The following is a 17,785-nucleotide window of genomic DNA, read 5'->3' as shown; positions in this document are numbered from 1 at the left end:
GTCAAAGCACCGCTGCTTAAAGGGGAAGGAAAGTAATTTTTACTTGGGGTTGCCCCCAAGTGATCACATTTACTTAACTGACACCGTGGGCCGATGTGCCAGAAGAAAACTGCACCGGCCCGGGGTTATTCCAGCGAGCACCATGGATCAATTGTTCTGGCTTATTCTTTCTTTAAATTTCCCAGGGCAGATGTGTGTGCAGTAGAAGGAAATTGACGGCTTTTTCGTTAAAGTTCGGCTTTTCGCTCTACTGTGCATGAGCACCAGCTAGAAGTAAGAATAAGTAGAAGGCAATCACTCAGTGGTGCTCGCTGGAATAACCCTGGGCCGGTGAAGTTTTATCCTGTGTAAAATGTATAATGCAGCAATAGAATTCCTAATTAATCAGAAAGTTGAGTGTAGGACTGGCCATACCTTGGATGACTTTGATGTAGTTGACCAGCTTGCATATTGCAATATGTGGACAAACAATCCCTGTTTTGGTCAAAGGGTAAGGCATTTTTTAGTAGCTCATGGCACAAAATATCTCATTGTTCTTAATATATTGATAATGAGTTGAGTGCAGAGGACCTCTTGTATTTGTCATTGCACCCCCACTTAATGTTTTTAAAAATTAGTGATGAGCACACCTTTCCCGTTATAGTAGTGGCCAGCTCCATGTTGTAACTCCCACCCTTTTCAGCTATAGTCAGGTGATCCCACTTGTGGCCAATTTATAATTATAAACAATTACAATAGTAAATGATTTTGATTACAACTGATATGTACCATTTTTCTTATTATTGTGCATTGGAACACATCAGTGTGATAGCTATTAAGAGAGAGACAGGGAGAAAATAAAAAGAAATGTGCACAGAATATGTGCATCACTGTTCATCCTGTTCCATGGTGACACCATCACTAGCCCAGTGAAATACCCCAGATAAAGGTGTTAATGTTCCGGTGCCCCCCACAGGCTCAGGCAGGTTTGTTTTGTACTAACTTGTGAATATGCATGAACCATGGGTGGGAGGTCAATATAAGGCTGAATTTACCCTCTGTTGTCATTTAAGCCAGAGCAGACAAAGTCACAATGCATCTATATTTCTCCTGCTTCATCCTTCTATTTGTACCAGGAGGAAAAAGCCTGGGAATCAACAGCCACCTTAAACATATGTCCAACAAGTCACAGGATCAGGTCAACAGAACCAGAACAGTGGGCTCCAAGGACGTGGCTGCTCTACCTCTGTCAAGCTACATGTTTAACCTCTACCAAAGCTTCCACCATTCAGAACTGAACCATGGCATGGAGGCTGCTCCATCACTTTCATTGAATCATCGAGCTGATATTATTAGAAGCCTAGCTGTAAAAAGTAAGCTTTTCTAACATTCCTATTGACGTGTTTTCGCAAATAACGTGATACTTTAAAACTCTACAGGAAGTAGAGACTGCTGATAGCAATCTCTAGCTTTCTTTTGAGGTACAGCCAGTATTAACTAAAGATATGTCACGCCCAATGTCACTGCTGTCTACAGTAACCTAAATGCAACTTGGTGCCAAGATAGACATGAAGGATGTATTTGTAAGGTTAATAAGGGTGAACTACGCAATAGGCATAGCACAAAAAACCAAGATAGTTGTACATGTCAGCACAACCCATAGCTATTTACGCATCCAAAGCGATTGGAGCTACAAGTTGTTTTCATTTGCATGTCTGGACTGCAGTGTTCAGTGGCTGTCAGTGATCAGTCTCAGAAAAATGCAATTTCTTAATGTCATATCACAAATTGTTATAATTAACATTATCATTATTGGTCGATATTACCTGTCAACAGTTCATCTGTACAATTCAAGCAAATCATACAAATATACTATACTGTATGCTTAACATGACATTGAACCCTCCACATTGAAAGTGTCAGTGTATAAACATCTTCATGTTACAGAATCCTCTTCTGGGGTTCCAGTATCCCAATGCGACTATCCCAAATATATCCAACCATAACCCCCCTATACATGCTTTGGGAACTTATATATTTGTAAAAGCTCTTTTAGCGGTCTTTAGCAAATTAAATTATATACAGGTATGGGACCTGTTATCCCGAATGTTTGGGACTTGGGTTTTTTCCGGATAACAGATCATTCTGTAATTTGGATCTTCATACCTTAAGTCTACTAAAAAATCAGTTAAACAATAGATAAACCCAATAGACTGGTTTTACCTTCACTAAAGATTAATTATATCTTATTTGGGATCAAGTACAAGGTACAGTTTCATTACTACAAAGAAAAAGGAAATCGTTTGTAAAAATTCGGATTATTTAATTGCAATAGACGACCTTGCCGTAATTCAGAGCTTTCTGGATAACGGGTTTCCGTATAATGGATCCCAAACCTGTATTTCCATCTTTCTTGGCAAACTTTAAAGAGCATAGTATATAGAATATTGCATGTACATATATTTCTTCTGCCAATTTGGAGAAAGGATGACCCTATAGGAAGAACTGAATCTGTACAAAGATAAGCAATTCATACCTCTTGGATGTATGTGCTAGCCGGAATTTATATTTGAATCTTGATTATTCACTGCATGTGAACAATCATACTAATATTAATCTGGACTAATGGGATATACCTGTATTTCTAGGTTCGATGTATGCAGTGATGGAAAAATGTATCAAGAATTATTTTGGGCACTTTGCTACAAAGGTTTCTATCAAGATGTGCAAAGCAGACACAGTCTATATGAAGTGTATTAGAACGCTATAAAGATAAATATCTGTAAATGGCAGATCAAGGTAGATGTTCCCAGTTGAAGGGAAAATATCCTCTGTGCTTAACTAAAGAAGTAGCTAGAAAAGTTGTACATTATGTCTTGGGCTTCTGTACCAGCCCAAGGCAACCACAGGCCTTTAGCAGTAAAGATCTGTGTCTCCAAAGATGCCCCAGTAGCTTCCCATCTTCGTTTCTGCCGATTCACTGCACATTCTCTGTGCTGCTGTTACTTACTGAGCTTAGGGACCCACTCACAATATACAGTACACATAGAATAGAAATGTCACTATATAAGGCTGATTTTCATTTTCTGCTTAATCATTTGTGACAACCCCTAAGCTGAGCTTCTCAGAGCCCACTGAGCATGTGAGTGCCACAGACACTTTCCAAGATGGTGACCCCCTGGGACAAGTTTGAAGTCCTGGATCATTGCTGCTATTGACAAGCTGAAACTTTAGGCTGGTGTAATAAGATAATAAGACATAATAATAAGTAATAAGATATGGTGTTCTAAAATATGGAATTTTTCTCCATATTCATTTTTAGGGTTTATTTCTCCTTTAAGCAACGGGGATGGAACCCAAGAACTTCATGAACTATACAAACCACTGCGCACATACGCTTGCTGTGATCAGTGCATGTCAGACACACACTCCGGCACCGTTACTTGAATAAATACCCATCATACAAGTTCTTTATTATAATTATTATATGACACTAGGGAAGGTAGTTTTCACCATTATTGTTAATTAAGAAACAATATAGAATTTCAATAAAGGAGAAAAACAGTAACAACAATTCTGCCTTACAACTGGATACAGTATGTTCCTAATGTAGCCTATACATAGGCTTTATAACAGTCTTGCAATTTGAACCCTGTATTAGTTTGTATTATAGGGCTTATGCTTCTGTTATGTGTTTGTGGGTTTGAGAATATACACAAAATAAGGCAGCAGTCTGAACGAATGGGTGTGTATGCTCAGGGAGAGATTACAAGTACAGATAGACTACTTATCATATCTGCTGCTTTCCCTGCTGGCTCATTACAGTGTATGATAACTGCTGAGTGTGTTAATGGCAATTGGTGCTAATGACACAGAGTGATAATGGTGATGCATGCATGGGAGTGTCATGTTTGTAAGGTGTGATTGCAGCAGCGCCTCCGACTTTATCTGTAAACGCATGTATATACTTGCATGCTGGCTGCTGGGCTAATATATGAGTTAATTTCCATGTTACTTTAAGAAGCATTAGGGCAGAGACAGATGAGAAGATTCGGGGAGATTAGTCGCCTGGCGACAAATAGCCTCTTCTTGGGGCGACTAATCTCCCCAAATTGCCCCCCCCCAGCTAGAATCGAAATCGCCGGCAGGGTGGCACTCGGAGCACTTCATTTTCTGAAGTCGCCCGAAGTTGCCTCACAAGTTAACTTTGGAAAACCTAGCGTTCCAAGTGCCATCCCACCGGCGATTTAGATTTTAGCCGGCGGGGAGGCCGTTTGGGGAGATTAGTCGCCCGAAAAGATGCGATTTGTCACCGGGCAACTAAATCTCCCCGAATCTTTTTGTCTGTCTCTGCCCTTATAGTGATACACTGATAATTATATGTTCTGCACTGGAAGTGAATAGATTGGTAACAATAGCTCGTTGAGTTGCTTCTGGCTTTATTCTGCTGTGTAATTGGTGTTTTATACCATAAACCGAATAGATTGGTTACAATAGCTCGTTGAGTTGCTTCTGGCTTTATTCTGCTGTGTAATTGGTGTTTTATACCATAAACCCCTTTGACTTTGATGCCTACAGAGACCTATCCTACACATGTTAAATCTTCAGGCCAGACACACTTTTGAACAATTTAATATATGGTCCTAATACACATCTTCTTCTTTGATTTGTCTGAATGCGTTTGGCACTACAGAGATTCTGTAACCCTTTTGGCCTACCAGGAGTCTTCCCTTCTATTGTTCTCTTCCAAGAGACACTGAATGGAGACTTCTGACGGACTACATTATTGAAATTCGGCTACTCTACAATCCACATCAGCACACCCCTTACTGAATGGGTGCGATTGGATTAGCCATAGATTATCTGCACCAAATGAGAACCGTCTCCATTATTTTTCTGCTTCACACTTTCACTGTTCTGGGTTTTAATTTAAAAAATCTTTCACTTACATGAATAAGAAAAGATAAATCCCATGAATCCTTTGAGACTGTGATGCCTTGATTCCCTGTTCAAATTTCAACCTTCATTTAACTTAATGTATACTGTACATGCTTAGTACAACATAACATTAGAAAAGAATTGATGATAGCATCTAATAAAATTGTTAAATATCTCTGTCATTATCTCATGACATGTCTAAAAACTGACTGGGCCTACAAAAATCTCGATGATGGACAGCACCTTTTTGTATAGATAAAAAGCCTTTATTGTTGCATGGCTACGACCAAAGATACAGTAACGTTTCGAGCCACAAACTGACTGGGCCTAGAAAGACTTGGGAATTTTGTATACTGTGGAAATTGCTCCTATGAAGGTATGGCCGTAAGTCATTGTTGAGAAGGGATAAATATGTGCAAATAAGTAAATAGATTTGTAACTTTCACTTAAAGGGGTGGTTTACCTTTAAGGTAACTTTTAGAATTGGCCAATTCTAAGCAACTTTTCAATAGGTTTTCATTGTTTATTTTTTTATAGTTATTTGCTTTTTTTTCTTCTGACTTTTTGCACCTTCAAATGGGCGCCACTGACCCCTTCTAAAAAAAAACAAATGCACTGTAAAGATACAAATGTTATTGCTAATTTGTTTGACTCATCTTTCTATTCCGGCCTCTCCTATTCATATTCCAGTCTCTTATTCAAATCAATGCAGGGTTGCTAGGGGAATTTGGACCCTAGCTAGCAGATTGCTTAAAATGCAAATTGAAGAGCTGCTGAATAAAAAGCTAAATAACTCAAAAACCTTAAATAATAAATGAAAACCAATTGAAATTGTCTCCGAATATCACTCTCTACATCATACTAAAAGTTATTTTAAAGGTAAACAACCCCTTTAAATTATTCTGTAACTCCCACCTAATTTGTTAAACTCTCAGTCACATTCATTCATTAAGTGCACTTTAAACAAGAGCCAATTAACCTTTCTGTAGGTTTTTTGAGTGAGAGGAAAGCAGAAAACCCAGAAGCACAAGGTGAACATAAAACTACTAGCAAATAGTGTTCTGATTGGTATTGAGCCCAGAAACCCAGCATGCAAGGCATGTCACATCCATATCAAATCAGGGACTTATGTTTTAGACTACATGTATTAATTGTCCACCTCCTAAAAGTAATTAAAAGTAATTTTCGGTAGTCTTTCATAGCTCAGCTCTGCTATCTCCAAATGGAGAAGGCACATGTTAAACATAACACTATACAATTTTATGATTTTAGTTACCATTTCTGTATCGGTAACATACGACCCCCTCTCCTGATGCTCATTTTTAAAAAAAAAAAAAAAAAAAAAAGGATTTTTGCAACATGCAGCGCAATGTGTGCATGAGCGCCGTTGGGGCGCCATGTGTACATGTGCGCCGATGGGGCGCCTTGTGCGCATATGCATCGAGGGGGGCACAGTGTGTGCATGCACACCAAGGGGGTGCCGCACCTCACAGTAGGGGGGCTCTGGACTGCAGTCCCGGTGGGCCCTGGACCCCCCAGTCCGACCCTGGCCACTAACCTTCAGTTTAAATGAAGTAGTAAAAGAACAGATCAGACGATGTTCTGCCCTGACAGCAATCGTACAAAAAAAAGCAAAAGCAAGCGAACAACAAAAGCTGGTAACAGGCTCCCACTGAAAACCGTCAGATCGGCAATACATGCAGAGATAATATCGGTAGCTGACAGACATTTTGTAACCTGTCCGATCGTCTGAACGACCGATCGCCATGGCACGAAAAATGACGGGACTCTTCACACACGGTCTGAAAAATGTACGGATCAAGAATTCGTACGATTATATCTGTACGTCTATGGTCATCTTAAATCCTGCACTCCAGATGACATGACATTTTATCACTTCTACGAGGATTACTGAGTAGCTGCTTTGTTACAGGTCGTTAAAATGTATTCGTCATTCCTTACCATGGCAACAAAAAGGAAGTGCCAATCCATCCCCTGGAAGCATAAATTTGCACCCTGGCTAAATCAAATTAGAAAAATCCAGTACCCCTAACCACTACTACAAATAAGATGTACTTGATATAGCAGTAGGAGGTAAAGGAATGGATCATTTCCCAGTCTAATTTTGTTCGGAAGTCAGATCCTCAGTGCAAGTGTAAGGGGAAGTAACTTGTAAATACAGGCTGCTGTCAAATACATTTATATGGTTTCTTTAACTTATTTTATACTGATTTTATATCACTAGGGCCCCCTCACAGGCGCTTTTCTACCTGCATCAAACAGAATTCCAAAAAGTGACACATACTTCCATACTTGTCAGCTAAAGGTAGAGGTGCAATGATCCCCCATGTTTGTCTGCCAGATGTGTACACGTACCATGCATGCTATATCATTTGGAAATTAGCTCGGGTGTAGAGGCGGTATAGCCCAGATTAAGAAAGGCAGTATGCATATGGTTTAGTGATGAGTGAAAATTTGCAAAACTCCGAAAAATTTGCAAAACACATGGAAATCAATGGGCATCAAAATAATTTTGACGCACAACAATTTTTAGGCGTGTGACAATTTTTACACGTGCAGCTTTTTTGTCCAAATGCATTAAAGTCGATGGGAGTCAATTTTTTTTTACGCGCGACAATTTTTGTGTGCAACTTTTTTTGTTTCAGCAAATCTTTCCGAAGCATATTTGCAGCAGTTTCGCGAAAAATTTGCTGGCGAATAAATTCGCCCATCACTAATATGGTGTAATGTGGGTCTTATATTTAATAAACTGAATTGCGTATTATTATATGCATAAGCAAATTTAGTAGTTCATTTTAACAACATACTTTTTTGCCTTTGACTTGTTTAGGTTATGACCATGGAGGAAGTTTATGGACACTTTTATTTGACTTCTCATCCCTCAGTCAAGAAGAAGAACATCAATTTGCTGAAGTCAGGTTTGACTTTAGAGCATTTTCAGATGCAATTTTGGTTGGAATGGAGGTGATAGTAGACTTTTTTCATCAGTCCTCAACATGCCAAAGCATTAGTGGATTTTGCCAAAGCTATCTGTATGTTGGCTCACTTACAAGTACACTTTGGCCAAGGTCTTCGGATAGCTGGGTGACGTTTGAGGCTACTGACATAATACACAAATGGTTTGAGAGGAATGATAAAGGAAAAAATCATTCTGAAGGTCACATGAAGCAGCCTAAAAAATTGCACAGAGCCAAGAGTGCAGAACGTAGGTATCAACAACGGAGTACTGAAGATCCACGGATATTAATGATGGTCTACTCCAACATTTCAAAGAAAGAGAAACTTTCGGGGACAGCCACATTATTACAAGATGCTGCACACTCCAAATATCTAGCAGTAATGCCAGGTATTCAAACAATTGCGAACTCTAGAAGGCACAGAAGAAGTCACATCTTTAAGGAACACATTATGGGTATGAAACATGTTCCATCTGCAGACAGCTCAAGGACTTTGTGCAGGAGAGTTGACTTCTTTGTAGATTTTAAGCAGATCGGATGGGACTCTTGGATCATTCACCCAGTGAAGTATAATGCCTATCGTTGTGAAGGTGAATGCCCTAGTCCAGTTAATGAAAGCGTGAAGCCAAATAACCACGCATACATGCAGGTAATTATATTTCTTACTTTTATTACAGCATATAATAATTTGATATTGGTAGTTGTCTCATATATTCATCTTTAAAGGCATAGCTGCTATGCATGCAGTGATTAGCTATGTTCAGCTGCAAGAAAAAATATGGTTGGTTGCCATGGGTTACTGCACTGCACTGTTAGCAAAATAACACTGAGGTTTTGTTCAAAATGTTATAGATTACTTACGAATGCTAGCAAAGGAAAGTATGGGCAGCATTAGACTGGGCTATTGGGGGCCTACTAGGGCCCTGACACCAAGGGCCATCCTTGCAACCAACAGGGCCCTCCTCCTGACACCCACCCCCCTGGTACGTCATGTCAGCGTTATGTCACATCCTGCTTATCCATGAGTGGGCAGCCAATCAGGGAGCTTGTCTGGCCAGCAGGGCCGCCAAGTTTTTCTCTCAGTGTCCACCAGCCGGCCTGTCCAATCCCGAGTATGTGGTAACACTACATCTGATTTTGTGTGGTTGTCTGGTGAGGTATAGATTAACTACCAAAGAGTATATGGAGCACTAAAACAACAAATTCAAAATTAAGAAAACAGAGTTCAATTTAACCACATACACAAGAGCTACAAATAAAATATAAAACACGTCCTTATTAATGGTGCTTACTAGCGTCACCATTTATAGGGGCAAATTCACTAAAGCGTTTTTTTTGCATTTTAGTGAATTTGGGTAGCGCTGGCGAAACTACGCCCGGCGAAGTGCGGCAAAGTTCGGCGAAGCTGTCGCTGGCGCAACTTCGGATCTTAGTGAATTTGCCCCATAATCTATGCTTAATAATATCACTTTAGCCACCCCTAACTGAAAATGATATTATGAAAAATATTGCCCCCCATATCTATGAGGATATTAGACGACACATTGGGTTTACAAAGGTCTGTGTTAAAGCACACAGCCAATGGGCATGTGAATTATATGATGACAGAACTTATAATATCCTTATATTTTTTAACAGTGGCTACATCATTTCCTATATAAAGTATTAGTGCCTAGTTCAGTCCCTTTATTAAAAGATTTTTATCCCTGTATTGTTACGGTTACCTGTCAATATGACCTTATAAGTGGCAACTTTGACTTTCTCACTTTCCAGGCTCCACGCTGTGAATGAAAGTGTGATAAACCCCAAAATTGACACTCTGGTCGACAAACAACAGGAAGTCCTGTTCAATTAGCATAAGATCCAAACCAGTGTAATTGTTGTTCGGTTTACTCAATGGCGGAACATTAAATTCCACAGTATAACAATGAGTCAAGGAGACTGTGGATGCAAACATCTGGGGTCTCAAAGGCTTCCTTGCTATAAGGTGACTGCAATATAACAAATATAGACTGTAAATTACCCTAATATAACAAATATTCCTTGTACATTTACATAATTAGCAAAATGAAGAATAGTCAGAACAATATAGTTCCATACGCATTTAATGAGTGAAAAAAACATGTGACAGTTTTATAAAATACAAGGTAGATGCTGACAGTAAAAGAGAAAGATAAAAGTACAGGTATGGGATCCATTATCAGGAAACTGTTATCCAGAAAGCTCAGAATTATAGAAAGGCCATCCGTTTACCCACATTTTTAAAAATGATTTCCCTTTTCTCTGTAATAATAAAACAGTACCTTGTACTTGATCCAAACTAAGATCTAATTAATCCTTATTGGAAGCAAAACCAGACTATTGGGTTTATTTAATGTTTACAGGTTTTTCTATTAGGCCTAAGGAATGAAGATCCATATAACGTAAAGATCCATTAACTGGAAAGCCCCAGGTCCCGAGCATTCTGGATAACAGGTCCCATACCTGTATCTAGAAATCCATTGCAGGAAGGTCATCTCCTATAGACTCCATTTAATCAAATCATTCACATTTATAAAAACGATTTCCTTTTTCCCAACTAAAATATAATTAACCCCTATTGAAGGCAAAACACTTCTTAATTAATGGGATTTAATTAATGTTTAAATATTTTTTTAGTAGAGGTATAGAGACCAAAATTACAGAAAGACCCCTTAACCAGATAACCACAGGTCTGAGCATTCTGGATAACAAGTCCCATACCTGTACAGCAGGATTTCTCTTAGACATAGATAATCCAATGGGAACAGCAGGGCAGTGGATTCTCCTCAAAAGGGGATTTCTTGATTTCAGGGCAGTGGATTATACTCAAGAGGAGATCTCTTGATCTCAGGGCAGTGGATTCTCCTCAAGAGGATCAGCAGGGCAGTGGATTCTCCTTAAAATAGGATCTCTTGATCTCAGGGCAGTGGATTATACTCAAGAGGAGATCTCTTGATCTCAGGACAGTGGATTCAAGAGATCTCTAAGAGGAGATCGCTTGATCTCAGGGCAGTGGGTTCTCCTCAAAAAGAGATATCTTGATCTCAGGGCAGTGGATTCTCCTCAAGAGGATCAGCACAACAGTGAATTTTCATCTAGAGGAGGATCCACTGTCCTGTTGCTCTCCTTGTATTTTGAAGGCAATGCGGATTTGGCGTGAAATGCAAAATGTCATGTTTTGGCACCGAAATCAATGCTTCTGGGTGCAGGTAGAGCAGGGGGAGCTGATTCTCGCCCTGAGTCTGCATTCGTCTGGCCCTAGCCTTACACATCTTGTTACTATACCCCATTTTTATTTTACCTAGCTAGGGACTAATCCACCTGCTAAAGGTCATGTATAGTCATTTTACTACTGCCCAGGCTTACTCTGGGCATAAGGGACTTACCCTGCTACAAGGTTTCATTGGTCAAAGAGAAGAGAAAATAGTAACAGGAATAACAGTTACATTTACATATAACTTTAAAATGGCTTCCATGAGTTAAATATCCCTTTTACCTCTGTGCATGTTTGTTTGTTTTCATGGTCATATTGATTTGGGTTTACATTGGTTGCATGTTGCGTATAGTTTACAGTTAACATACTTTTCTTGTTTCTCATTTTAGAGTTTGCTGAACTACTATGTGAAAGGAAAGGCTCCGAGCGTTTGCTGTGTCCCAATCAGGATGAGGTCTCTCAGTATGGTATACTATGATCATGACGATATTGCATTTCAGAATCACGAAGGAATGATTGTGGAAGAGTGTGGCTGCCAGTGAAGATACAAAAGTCATTGGCAGTTATCTCCATGTTGGATTAATGGAGGTCAAACCCCTAACACTGAACAAAATACATAGAGGAATTCTTCCTTCTGGCATGCTTGGTTCTACAAGCTTCATACTTTACCAGCATCGTTGTTATTCTGGAGGCCAGTAGATAACTATCACAGAAGTTGACAGCACCATTTCACTTATATTACACTTCTATATTGTGATGGCAACTTTATGTAAAATGATGTCAGTTTACTGCCAGCAACGCACGGAATGCCCTGAGTGCAAACATCATAAAAGTTACGTTGGAACCAATCACATCTTAGGAAACTTAGCTCCATAAATGATTGGCAGATGAACCCCAACTTTTCCCATGTTGGAAAATGTACTCTGTGCTATGCGGACTACCCAGAAAACCATATTGTGCACTAATGTAAATATGAAAGAGAAAACATAATTTAATTTTGTACTTATTTGACTTAATGTTAAAAGATAAATTAAAAAAAAAATCTTTGGCCAGTTTGACTGCTTTAAATTTCCATTGCATGCAATAATGGGTTGTTTATGGTTATCATAGGTCATCTTCATCTTCCAGTAGAAATGATAAAACACTGGTGGATTCCCTACAATTAACTAAAACAAATTAGATATAAGCTTTCTTTCAAGCTAAGAGCAGACTATCTGTCCACAATCACTATACAGGATTATAATATAATAATATAGTGGTAATATGTGCATTCTATTAATACCACAACTGAAGATAAATTGGATTTATTGCATAAAGGTCATGCAATCTCCATGGCCTTCCAGCTAACCAGTTCAGATCAAGAAAAAGTACTTAAATATTTAAAACGTAACTTTTAATTATGGTTTTTTAAAAAGTGTGTAAATAAACACATCGCCAACAACAAACATACAAAGCACTCCTCCTTATTCAAGGAAGCAGTGTGGGGCCCTGTCCCTAAAATACATATAATTAAAATGCCTCAGGCATCTGGTGGATCGGTGGAGTAAACAGGAGGCATATTTATCAAGGGTCGAATTTCGAATTGAAAAAACGTTGAATTTCAAAAAGACCAACCGAAATAAAGTCAAAGTTTTTTTTTGGTCTAATAGGTCCGTGTTGGATCAAATAGGTCCGTATTTGGCCGAATTTGCATTCGATCGAATTCGATTTAAACTTTTTCCAAAAAAAACCTTCGATTTTTCAAAAAAAGTCCACCAATTGACTCCAAATAGGTTCTAGGAGGTCCCCCATAGGCTAAAACAGCAATTCGGCAGGTTTTAGTTGGCAAATGGTCGAAGTTGAAATTTTAAAGAGACACAATAAATTTTGATTTTCTAATTTTTTTCAAATTCGAATCGAATTTGGACTATTCCCTAGTCGAAGAACACAAATAATAGCTCGAAATTCGAATTTTTTTCATTCGCAAATTCACCTTGACCTTTGATAAATCTGCCCCTTAGTGTAACTGTTAGAAAATATACCACACACCCCCTCACTTTCAGTCCGTTCCCCTCCAAAATTCAGCCTATCTACTTGGGGAGCGAGTGTGAGCTAGTCCCCCCCATCCACCTTTGCCTCCTGCCCTAGGCATTTCGCCAATTCCTTGGCTTCTTCAGGGGCATAAGTGAAGGCAAGTGTGTCTTCCATCTTTATATAGTCATCCAATACCTTCCCTCGTATAATGCGCAGAAACTGTGAATAAGGGACAGCTTTCTTGGAACTAGGTGGGTGGAAAATAAAAGTGTGTGTCCGTCTGTGGGCTTACGGTATAACTTATAACCTAGGCCAGTGTTCTGCCTGAATATCTCAAAATTGAATGTATTGCATAGTGTGTATAACTGTAAATTTTACTGGGGAGTTCAAAGCATCAAGATGTTCAACCATTTTCAGCAACTCTACCTCATGGCCCCGCCTCTGATTAAAGTCTGCTGGACATATGGTCCATCACGGGTTAAAATTACACACCTGAATTATGGGCGTGGTTTGGTGATGGTTCACTAGTGGGCAAGTCTATAAAGCACGTGCACTAAAATGTTTTTCTTATCTTGATAAAGGTCCCTGCTGGACTGAAACGTCAATCCATTAAGCAAGCTTCAATTTGAAAAATACTGGTGTGCTTCAGCATTCTTCTTCATGTATGTTTTTATATATATATATATATATATATATATATATATATATATATATATATATATTTTGAAAAAAAAAGTACCCCTCTTGTAAAAAATATCAGGATATCATGTTACCAAGGAGTTCCTTGACCATATAAACACACAAGGCCGAAAGCAGTTTTTATACAGGTCATCGAACTCTGAGGTGACTTCTAATATCCTCATATTTTACAAGGGGCAGTTTATTATAAAACACAAGTTTCAGTGAGTCAGGTGACAGAAATTACATCATTGAGCACTGTTTATAAAAATGCAATTTACATGATATTCATGTGTATAAATCTCATTAAATGATGGGCCCTGACTTAACACGTGAGTTCACATATTTTGGACAAAATGTGGTAAAAATACCTACATTTTTGTAAAATGTATTTAAAAGGATTTACGGAAGCTGAATCTGAGCCCTGCAAGTCTTTCCCTCATTTGTATGTGCAAATAATGACTGTATATGGTTTGTAGCAGCTGATCAACTGGAGTGTATTTTAGTCTGAGCACTGGAAAAACAATAGCAGCTGGTCTACTCTACAACTTGAGTTAAGCTGGCCATAGATGTTGAGATTTTTAAAAGATCCGATCCTCATAGGAACGATCGTACGAATTGTCCATCAACTAAAAAGACCAATTTGCCAGGAAAACAAAGGGGAGCTGCCTGCTTGGCCCTGCAAACATAGATAGATTGCACTGGGACCGACAAAGATCTTTTGACCTGGCTGATCAATTTCCTGACAAATGTCGGCCGAAAAATCGTAAAATGTACGATCGTTCAAATCCCACTAACCGCATGATAATTTCGAAGGATTGGTTGGACTTCCCTAAAATCGGTCGTTGCGCAAGAAGAATCGTCGCGTCTATGGGGAGCTTTAGACTGAGTGCTCATTATTTCTCTTTGTTGTGTATGTGCGTGTGTATACATATATATATATATATATATATGGTGCATTGCTACAAATTCTCTCTCTTTCTTTACCACTTTCCCCATTGATGTACCCCCACACACACAACATGGCAATCAAACACAGGCAAGATGATTTTCTACAGGTTTTTATTTATTCATTTTTTAAATTGATTGAACAGCAATCACTGGCAAGAAAGCTCAACCCAAACATTGGTTTGGATGGGGGGGGGCAGAATGTTGAGTTTTGGATGTTGAGTTTTCCATGGCCAAAGGCAATCTGAAGGAGCCACACGAGTCCCAGGTCATATCCGGTTTAGTCGCAGGTAAAGCTGCACTCCATATTGTGGCGCTGAAGGAGGATAACTTTGTACAAACCATTTCAGAAAAACGTATTATTGTAAGGGGCTACATAAAAGCAGCTGCAACATAGTTTATACCCCAAATTTAGTTCAGTGGGCACAGAATGAATATGGATGTATAGATCTTACAAAGACAAGTTTGCCTACCTGCACAACACTCTAAATTATTTATGTTGATGAGCATTTATTGAACATGCGCTTTATCCATGCCCATTGTGCACTAAAGGACCTAAGTGGCGAGTGGTAAAACCAGTGATCTGGATGCCCCTGTAAGCCAGCCCGATATTCTATTCATTTGGGTGAATGTAGGTAGAGTTGAGTTGCAGCATTAGGTGCACAAAAAAAAAAAAAAGTCCTTTATCTGAAGCTGTTCTTCATTTGTACAATTTACTTTTCACAATACATTGTGGGATATTAGAAAGGAAATAGGTGAACCATTACTTCTACACGGTCTGCTTTTTCTCATTGGTAACAATAACCTAATGGTGAAGCTTTGCAGAACACCAAGTAAAGATCCGGAACTAAGAGGGAAGTACAAAAAAATAAATAAAAATAAACCTTTGCTAATAGATGACTTCCCCTGTCCCAGAAAAATCCATGTAACTAAGTATGGGCTTCCTGGGTGCTCAGACTCCAATGTACCTACTGTAATCACGTTCCACTCAAACACAGACCAGGCAGCACTCTGGTTTAAAAGGTCAATAATTTATTACAACAAACTGTAGGACAACCAATCCTGTCACGTTTTGGGAATAATTCTCTTATGATTAAGGCTTAGTTGTCCTACAGACAGTTGCAATTAATTATTGACTTTTTAAACCAAAGTGCCGCCAGGTCTGTGTTGGGAGTGAATTTTTTTTTTTTGAAATTTGGATTTTTGTATTTTGTAACCATTCAGCGCCGGTCTGTTGATGTAACTGTACAGATATATCTTCAGAAGGAAAACAGATAACTGGTCTGATGTTGCTCTATTCAGCAAAGAGATCAGAAGTCTTCCAATATCAGAAAACCAAGTTTTTTCCTTCTGAAAGCATCTCTTTGACTGTACAGTTACAGGAACTGACCAGTAGGTGGCCTGCTATAAACGCCATTATAGTGGCAGGTTTTAAAATCTTAAAAAAAAAAACCGCTCTAAAACTGAAATAAATTGCTAAATCACTTAGAAAAGCACCCTGAGCAATTTTACATTACTGGGTTATATTCATACAAGAACGAGGGCAAGTCATCTTTCTGACATAAGAAAATGGTAAATATAGCTTCAGGGAAACCAAGAAGAAATTCCGAACACAGGACCTGATGCAGAAAAGAGCACTAATAATTATAAAAGCTAAAAGGGGAGGTTAATGTTGAAATTGAATACATTGGTTATGCCCATTGTGAGTTGTTCATTAGTAAAAGTAAAGGTTGCTCTTGGAACACTCCCAACAAATACATGGCCAGGTACTAATGCCTGGAGAAAACGTAAGGGTGCAAAGTTCTGTAACTTTTAAGCTGGCGATCGAATAGTAAATCTTCAGCAGGAATTAAATCAATAATTCAGCATTAAAACCCACATCCAAGAACATTTCCTAAAATTGCAATGGTTGTGGCTCTCCACCATCCTCGCCAGGAAGCACTTAATCAGCAATGTGTGTGCCACCCCTGGAAATATTACACCTGATTAAAAGAGGCTCCAGAATCTGTTATTTTCCAATGACTTCCCTATGGTAGCCTATACATAACCTGCAATGTAAAACGGTTTCCTGGTTGAAAGAACTGGACAATACCTTGACATCAACAGGAAACCAGGGAGCCTAATGTAGAATGGCATGCACTTGGAAATGTATTTTAAGAACAGACAATAGAAGTGATTGAGTTACATCAACTCAAAAACAGCTTGGGGTACTGTGAGAGGAAACACCCTAGGACAAGACGAGTTCTTATCGGCAGAACCCCACTTTAAGGAGTTCTGGATCTAGATAAGCACCGACTGCTTGTGCTTTGTCTCCAGATTAAGGCAACTGACACTATATTTTGAAAGCACAGTTACTGCACTGCATTATTTTTCAGATCAAAATATTAAAAAAAAAAAATCTATATGAAATTTCAACAGTAAACTCTGTGTTTGGCTATGTAGATAATGGACAATGCCAACAAAAAGATATAAAGGGTACCACTGTATGGTAATATAAAGCAAGTAACTTGAAGATGGCCACCATCATATTCAAACTTTTCACAACTGCTCAAAAAATTTGTACAGATTAAAATAGATTAAAAACAAAAGCAGAGGTAAAAAAAAAAATCCTTTTTGACACAAGCTTCTGCAGAAGTAATGCAGACATGTTGCCTACACACCATCAGAACTTACAGAAATTGAAAGTAAACGATGATAAACTTGATAGTTGAGCCTAAGCAGGTGGGAACTGGTCCTTGCAATAACGCAGTGTAATGCAACCCCTCCCTCGTCCCTTTCAGAAGTGATGAATTCTAGGACTTAGTGTTTTCCCCACAGTGGGTGGTGCACATATTCCCATTACTTCTCAAAGGAACAAGTTGATTGCATTATTGACATTTATACTGGGAAAGAAAATTCCCAAGCTCAGAAACCCAACCTGAAAGCAAACAAATGCTCTTCTTATCGCAACTAGATGTGCCATTGCGGGGAAGTGGAAAAGTGTTCTGGAGAGAGTCGTCTTCATTAGAAGAATGGA

At 38.8% G+C, this 17,785-nt stretch overlaps 1 protein-coding gene across 1 annotated transcript; it reads left to right on the top strand.

Moving 5' to 3' along the window:
• Positions 1-673: 673 nt before the first annotated feature.
• nodal.S (nodal growth differentiation factor S homeolog) lies at positions 674-12,225 on the top strand. Its single transcript, XM_018227572.2, has 3 exons — positions 674-1,352; positions 7,769-8,544; positions 11,520-12,225. Exons 1-3 carry the CDS (start codon positions 1,073-1,075, stop codon positions 11,670-11,672), a joined length of 1,209 nt encoding a protein of 402 aa, XP_018083061.1. The 5' UTR covers positions 674-1,072; the 3' UTR covers positions 11,673-12,225.
• The last annotated feature ends 5,560 nt before the right edge of the window (positions 12,226-17,785 follow it).

Source organism: Xenopus laevis, chromosome 7S (assembly GCF_017654675.1).
Source record: "Xenopus laevis strain J_2021 chromosome 7S, Xenopus_laevis_v10.1, whole genome shotgun sequence".
NCBI lineage: Eukaryota > Metazoa > Chordata > Amphibia > Anura > Pipidae > Xenopus > Xenopus laevis.
Note: the sequence above shows the minus strand (reverse complement) of the source record. Positions and strands in the feature narration are given on the sequence as shown.